General features: G+C 36.4%; 1 protein-coding gene across 1 annotated transcript in view; it reads left to right on the forward strand.

The window, feature by feature from the left end:
• Positions 1-1,351: 1,351 nt before the first annotated feature.
• The window catches only part of LOC106460791 (transcription termination factor 2-like), an 81,237-nt gene continuing 74,876 nt past the window's right edge, over positions 1,352-7,712 (forward strand). The window contains exons 1-2 of the mRNA XM_013920535.2: positions 1,352-1,601; positions 3,333-3,698. Coding sequence (XP_013775989.2) covers positions 1,352-1,601; positions 3,333-3,698 — 616 coding nt within the window. The remainder of the gene's footprint in view (positions 1,602-3,332; positions 3,699-7,712) is intronic.

Genomic DNA, 7,712 nt, shown 5'->3' on the forward strand with positions numbered 1-7,712 from the left:
TATATAGACTAACATCATGCAAAAAGTAGACAAATTCACTTCTAAAAATTTTCCTGGCTTTCTAACTATACGACAAGAGCCGTTACAAATTCATCCAAGCTAGTCGTTAACTGATGTTGCTACTCAGAGTGAAATTGACGGTTATCTGTTTAGAACACAACGTCATACAATATGCCATTTGATATATGAAAACCTTAACTTTCTATTGGTTATAGGTAATATATAATGAAACGTAAGAGAGAACTATCTACGAATTGTGAAAGAGAGGATGTGACAGGTGGGTGTGGCAGGAGGGGTCTGATTTTCTATTCAATAGCCCTGTAACCAAACAAAATTGAAGGCTATAAAAGTTATGGTCTGTTTGAGCAATAACAATTTTATAGAGAGTATTTTATGTTTAATTTTGTACATTTTTGAGGTGTGATGTATAAAATAGGGATGATGACATGCTAAGACAAAATGTGTCATGTGTGTCGCACTAGTGGAAATTCAGGATTTTTTTTATATATTTCCTTTTAGAATTAAGAACTTAAAACTTGTATACTATTAAAATATGGATTATTAGCTAAGTTTTTATGCTTTTCTAATTGGGATAATGTAAACAAAAAGAAGTAAAATTTTGAATGTAAGACACTAAAACCTTGTGTCATGCGCAGTAAAGGGTACCCAAGCCAATAAGGTTAATGGAGGTGTGGTGCTGCTAGTTGACCAGCAAGTCCCCTCCTTGTCTGTGCCACTCAATACGTCCCTGGAGGCTGTAGCCATCTGTATTTGGGTCATACCATCACTATGTGTTCTGTGCACCTGTCTCCAGGAGAGACTTATGATCAATCAGACCATGATGATCTTATAGAACAGTCTCTCTTCTTCCTGTTGGGAGACTTTAATGGAGACAATCCCCTCTTGGGTGGTGTTAATATTGATGGGTGGGATCATTCTGTGGAGTATATGCTCTCAGATCATAACCTTTCTCTCTTGAATACTGGTTCTTATACCTGTTTTCATGCACCTAGTCCGTCTTTTACTGCTGTTGATCTCTCTATCTGTTCACCTCCACATTTTCCTTGGAGGGATGAAAGTGATAATTTTCCTACAGTTTTTGAGGGAAATTGGCTGCAGTTGATGCCACCTGACCCGTGTGTCATGGTGGAAGTTGGAGCAGGCTGATTGGCTCTTCTTCACTGCTCTCTTTCAGAACTTGATCCTGCTGTCTTTAGTCTTCCATCTATTAACAACTGTGTGAAGGCAGTAACTGATTGTATTATTCAAGCAGCTGTTCTATACCCAAAACCTTGACACATTTCCCATGGTATCCTCATCCATGGTGGTCTCCTCTTTGTCAGAAGGCAAAATGGGCCTGGGATATCTTTCAAAGTTATCACATTCTTTCCAACCGTGTTGCTTTCCAGCAGCCTGTGCCCATGTTTGGCTGATCAGACGTCAAAGTCAGAAGGAATCGTGGATTCAGTTAACCACCAGCATCTCTTTTACAACCACTTCCAAAGTCACTTGGGACAAGATTTGGAAAGTCAATGGGAAGTATGCTTCTCATCCCCTTTTTGCCTTGCTCTCCAATGACCAAGAAGTAGCTGATGTACAGAGTATCGCCGATACTCTAAGGGAGTGCTTTTCCCACCTTTCCAGGACTTCGGTTTCTTTTCACATTTTCTTGGCCATCATCTCTCAAGCTGAGAGATTGCTCTTTTGGGCAGATCGTCTCTATGATTATAATCTCCCATTTACACTGGTGGAATTTAAGCTTGCTCTTCATCGATCTGGCAGTACACCAGTCAGATCTGATGATGTTCACTATGTGATGCTTCACCATCTCTCTTCTGCCTCTGGATTTGGCAGGAGGATGTTGTTCCTTATGCTTGGCACAAGGCTATTTTCCTTTTTTCGAAGTCTGGAAATGATCACAAGATTTCTTCTAATTATTGTCCAACTGCTTTGACTAGCTCTCCATGTAAGGTTTTGGAGAGAATATTTAATGCTCATCTTGTTTGGTTCCTTGAATCAAACAACCTCTTTTTGCCAACCCAATGTGGTTTTTGTTGACAGCGCTCCACCATGGCCCACTGATTTGACTTAACCTTGATCAGGGAAGCCTTCCTCAAGAGATAGCATCTTTTTCCTATCTTCTTTGATCTTGAAAAGGCTTATGACAATATATGGAGATTTGGTATTTTGTAAGACCTCCATTCCTATGGGTTGCATGGCCATTTACCCATTTTCATTTGTAACTTTTTATTTGACTGAATTTTCCAAATACCTGTAGGTTCAACCCTGTCCCGATCCATCACACAGGAACTTGGAATCCCTCAAGGCTGTGTCTTGAATGTCACCCTTTGAGGTGACAGTATGAAGATCAATGCTGTCACTAAACAACTTTCTCCTACTGTTGCAAATAGCCTCTGTGTCAATGACTTCCACATTTCCAGTCAGTTGTCAAACATGAGAGGTTTATTGAGCATCAGTTTCAGACCGCTTTCACTTGCTTATTTTGGGTAGACCACAGCAAATAGTTTCACCTTCTGTTCCTCTAAAATCATTTGCATTCATTTTTGCCAACAGTGGGGCTTACATCCTGATCCTGAGTTCCATCTCGGTGATTTTGTTTTTCCAATGGTTCTTAAGACGAAGTTCTTGGGCTTATCTTTGACCATAAGCTTAATTTCATTCCTTACATTAAGCAGCTTCATGTCAAGTGTACATCTTCTGTGTTCCCAAGTTGTGGAAGAGGAGACACTGAGGGCACTGAACATCCTCCGTGTCGTTTCTTCCACTTCTTGAGGAGTGGACAGATGTTCCATGCTTAAGATCTATCATGCCCTCATACGATCAAAGCTGGGCCGTGGGTTTCTGGTCTATGGTTCTCTCAGACCCCCTGAGATGTTGGATTTTTTACATTATCTGAGGCTTTGGCTTTCTGCACTTCACCATTCTTGAGTCTGTACATAGTCCCATGAATCTCCTCTTCACCTCCAGCGTTTGTAACTTTATTTACAATATGATCCCAAGCTTTGATTCTTACCACGGCATCCTACCTGGGGTTGTGTCTTCCATCCTTGGTGGGCTGTGCTCTTTTGGAATAGATGGCCTGCCTTTCCTCCTTTTGGCATTCATATCCAGACACAGCTGGCTGAATTGGGTCTATCATTGGATGATGTTGCTGAGTTTGATGATCAGCCCATCCCACCATGTCTCATTAACATCCCCACCTGTGACCTTTCTTTGAGTCATCTGAGGAAGACAGATACTCTGGATTAAAATTACCATCTTCTCTTTGCTGAACATTTTTCAAAACATTCTTCTTTTTTCTATTTTTCCAGATGGTTCAAAATCATGTGGCTCTGTGGGTGCTGCCATGGTTTGTTGTGGCTTGGTGGTTGCCTACAGGATCCCCTTGGCAGTTTCTGTGTTCACTGCTGAGTTGTATACCATTTTGCTTGCCTTGGATTACATAGAAGCTAAGCAGTACACTAACTGTATTATTTACACAGACTCTCTTATCTCTCTTCTGGCCTTGGAATCACTTCCTATGAGTTCTCACCCTGTGTTTGGCCTTTGTGACACTCAGGCTACAATTGCTTACATTTTACTTTTGTGCCATCTTTATGAATTTGAGCAGTGGCACCATTTTAGACATGTACTTTCTAAGGCTTTACTCCTGATATTGGAGAGTGTCATTGGTGATGGTGACACTCTTCAACTTGATTGTGTTTTTAGATTTTTGCAGGCCATTGGCCTTTTTATTTCTATTTAGTTTGTACCTAATTTTTAGCCATTGTATAGCTTTTAATTTTTCTTTTTACATTTTATTGTATTTGCAGCATTTTTACCAGTTGTTTGGCACAAATAGCCTAGTTGCTTTGTGCCAAAAAATATCAATCAACCAACCTACTCCCAGCATACCATCTGCAGGTTGCGACTCATACATTTGGTTGCACATGGAGTTAGACCAGGAACCAGAAATCCATTTGGTTTTCGATTTGGGTGAACCATCATATGGACACTTCCCTACCTATCATCACTTAGATGCTGGTTCTCCCAAGTGGCAGGTGATGGTTGAGGATTTGTGCATATGTGCCCTGTCTAGACAGAAGTGACAGAACATTCTCCCTTCTGTCTCATAGGCTTGTGGTGAAGACAGTAGGGACCCTCTTCCTTTCTCAGACTAGAAGATAAATACCCGATGCTCCCTGGTTTTGAACAGGAGTTGATCCTCTGAGTATGGTTGGACATGCCCTAGCCATTGTATACCATGGGGCACATCTTTGATTGGAACCCTCTATCCTACCATCTCCTGAATGTCTGTTCCTAGGAGTTTGGTTTTGGTGTCAAGCTGGGCCAATCAATATGTATGCAGTCTTGGTTATGGTACACCTATTTCCATCCAATTCTGTGACAGTTATTACTGCATTGGGTGAGAAGTATGAGAGGTACAGATGTAGTGCAGTCTCCCATGAGTGTGTTCCTTTTGCAAGAGAGGTCACACTCCACAGTCATTCTTCGGATGCTTTCTGAAGGGTGTTCATTTTGGTAACTTTTGCACTGGTGCCTCCACCTTTTCAATGTGGGATTCTGGCTATTATGTAAGAAAAGGTAAGATACCACATTGGAAGTTAATATTTTCCTACACTGAAAATTATTTCCGATAGGTACTTACCTCCTCTTACACTTCCCACCCTTCCTCCCCACTTCCAGTGCTTCTTTTGTGTCTAATATCAAAGTGAATGTTAGGGACTAACCTGCATCAGGAGAGTGTATTACGCTCTTACTGGTGGAGAGTTTTCGCATGTGAAGATACAGTAGAAACACGTTGAATGTGGGCTAGGGGGGAATTTCAATGTTTGTGGCAAATGAAAAAATGTTTGTATATGGAGGGCAGCACTGAATGATAGAAGCTATTATGTTAGAAGAGGTAAGTACCTATCGGAAATATATTTTCAGTGTAAGAAACTATTAACTTTTCATTGACAGTGACAGCAAAAAAAAAAAAGATCCATTTATTATATTTCTTGTTTTACTTGTATATTATTTATTTATTATTATAAAAGTAACTAATATTAAGAAAATTAAAATATATTACATCAGATAAGGTAGGATAAAGAAAAAGAAATATTTTCACGAGGTATGCTCACGAGCAGCCTCTGTCTAATATAATTTGATAGGGTAACATGAGCTACACGTTCACCAAATGATTTACAACTTGTGTGGTGGGACTATTAGTTAGATACTTTTCAATAAAATTTAAGTAGAAACAGATTTATACTGTTATAAAATTTAAGCTTTTTAGGATAAAGAAATTAGTCTCATCTTACAATTTGAAATCATTCTTGAAAGAAAAAATGGTAATTTATATGTACTTTGTTGTTGTTTTTTATGGTGGTTACAAGGTAGAGAAAAACCAGATAAAGTATAGTTTTACTGAGAAAAATAATGTTTGAAATTTATGTAGGAGGTTATAGATATTATGCAAATGAAATTGATAATTTTCAGATAAAGGAAAGTACTTTTAATCTTAATATGAAAATCACTTTGCACTTGGAGCAGTCGACGCTTTAACTCCATATATTCACAGAGAAATATTTAGTGAAAATACTCATTAATAATTCTAATGTTTTGTCTATAAAATTCTTAATGCTTACTGAAAGTTTGTGAAATTTTGTGAAGATATACAGAACATACTAGAAGTTACAGTATTAAAACTATAAAGATCAATTTGGGGTTATGAACTTGGACGATTTGACCGAGATCATCCCTAGAGAGTTAAAATGCATCTCTTTTTGCAATGTGTCTGATGCATGTATGATAAATGTATGTGTAATATTAAGGCTGTGAAAACTGGAAAGTATTCTGTTGTTGTCTGTTACAGTACTTGAAAATATATTATAACCGGTATTATGACAGAATGCCTATTCAGTACCTGATTTATGTTACTAAGGAATAATAAGAACTTATGTTCAAAGATAAGCTAACTATATTCATGTAGATCAGAATGTTAAAATGATTTTTTATGACAGAGCATTTAACCAATACCTGACTGATATGGTACATGTTGTCCACAATGTCAAAATTGTTGTTTGATTTAATAGATCGATTGTTCTATAAGTAACTTAAATACAGGTTATTCAGTGACAAAGCACAGGAGTAAAAATCCCTTTTTTGTTTTCTTTTAATTTCTTTTGTAAGCAAAATACTTCTACATTTTCCATTACCTGTTATTGTACAGCAGGGTCAAAAGTGTGTATGTCATAATCTTTTAAAGAATTACATTCAAAATTTAACTAAAGAACTTCATTATCAATGTATGTCAATAGATTTGTCATTTTTATATTATCTAAGTTTTAATTTCTTAATTTCAATAGTAAATATTTAAAAGAATTCTCCTCTTCACTTGTCTGTGCCACATGATGTATCTGTTCATTGAATTTCTTCCCCTATCAATTTTATAAGTTTAATAATACAGCTTCTATAATGTCTAACCAACTACAACACAAGCTATATACAATTATAAGTAAGAATATAAAATTCAAATGTCTAGCCTCCTTGATTTGGCAAGATATCAATAAGTTTATGAAACCCACCAGAGAAGAGCTTCCCATTCTTTTATTTTTTGAAAACAATTACATAATCAAGTGTACATTGCTGATGAAAATGCTTATTTTTGGCAGTGAAAAGTGGTAGTTGAGAAGTGCTAGATTAATGGTGAGCAAAGCTGTTGCTCTGAGTAGTAGTGGAATTTTTTAACCTATTTATAGTTAATTAGAAAGCCAAATAAATAGGTAATTTTGAGATATTATAATCTAGTGACTGATATACTTTTGTGTTCTGAAATGTATTTTTAAAAGGTACATCAATTTTTTTTTGGACAATAAACTTAGGGAGGAAAAAAAAGAGGCCTAGTAGAGTTACACATGTGAGTGCAAAGTTTGTGTAATTCATGTGTGAAGAATTGGAGGTAAACAAGAAACTACTTTTATTGTACATTGATGATAGGGTAGAAAAAAAAAAGATAAGATATAAATTTTAGTCAAAAAATATTCTGATATTCATTTAGTAGGTTCTAGAGATTATGCAAATCAAATATGAAACTTTAAGATGAAAATAAGTATTATTATTAACTTTTCTCTCTCTTTAAAGGCTTTATAATTCAAAGATAAATCTTTAGCAAAAAGATATTACTAGTTACATTAGTAATTTTTGTGTGTGCGCTTATAAGATCTTTCCATATTTCATTATGATACACTTAGAACATTTAGAGTTATAGTATGTGTAGTTTCAAGGTGGTTGAGTTAACCACCTTAATTCTTAAGCAGTAAGTATTAATGGTTATGATGTTTAAAAACAGTCTTATTGCTATAATTATTATTAATTGTCACAGTTATGAGATTATTTTGCATAGTTAACATAGTATATAGATGTATTAGGTCATCAAAAAAGTAATGTCATGTTTTCGAACACTTTCATTAACCACCCCCCAAAAAACGTACATCACGTATAATAGTTAAACTAGCTGCCTAAATGGCATGTTAATGTAGCCTGTATAATGTGTAAAATTTAGTATACTCTAATCCCTTATAGTGATGGCACGCGACGAGACACACATTCAGTATGCAATGCTGTTTGAATACAAGAAGGGAAACAATGACTCTGTAGCCACAAAGAATATCAAAGACATTTATGGAAATGTTTTGAACATTCGTAAG

The sequence above is a fragment of the Limulus polyphemus genome, unplaced genomic scaffold (genome assembly GCF_000517525.1).
Source record: "Limulus polyphemus unplaced genomic scaffold, Limulus_polyphemus-2.1.2 Scaffold35, whole genome shotgun sequence".
Lineage (NCBI taxonomy): Eukaryota > Metazoa > Arthropoda > Merostomata > Xiphosura > Limulidae > Limulus > Limulus polyphemus.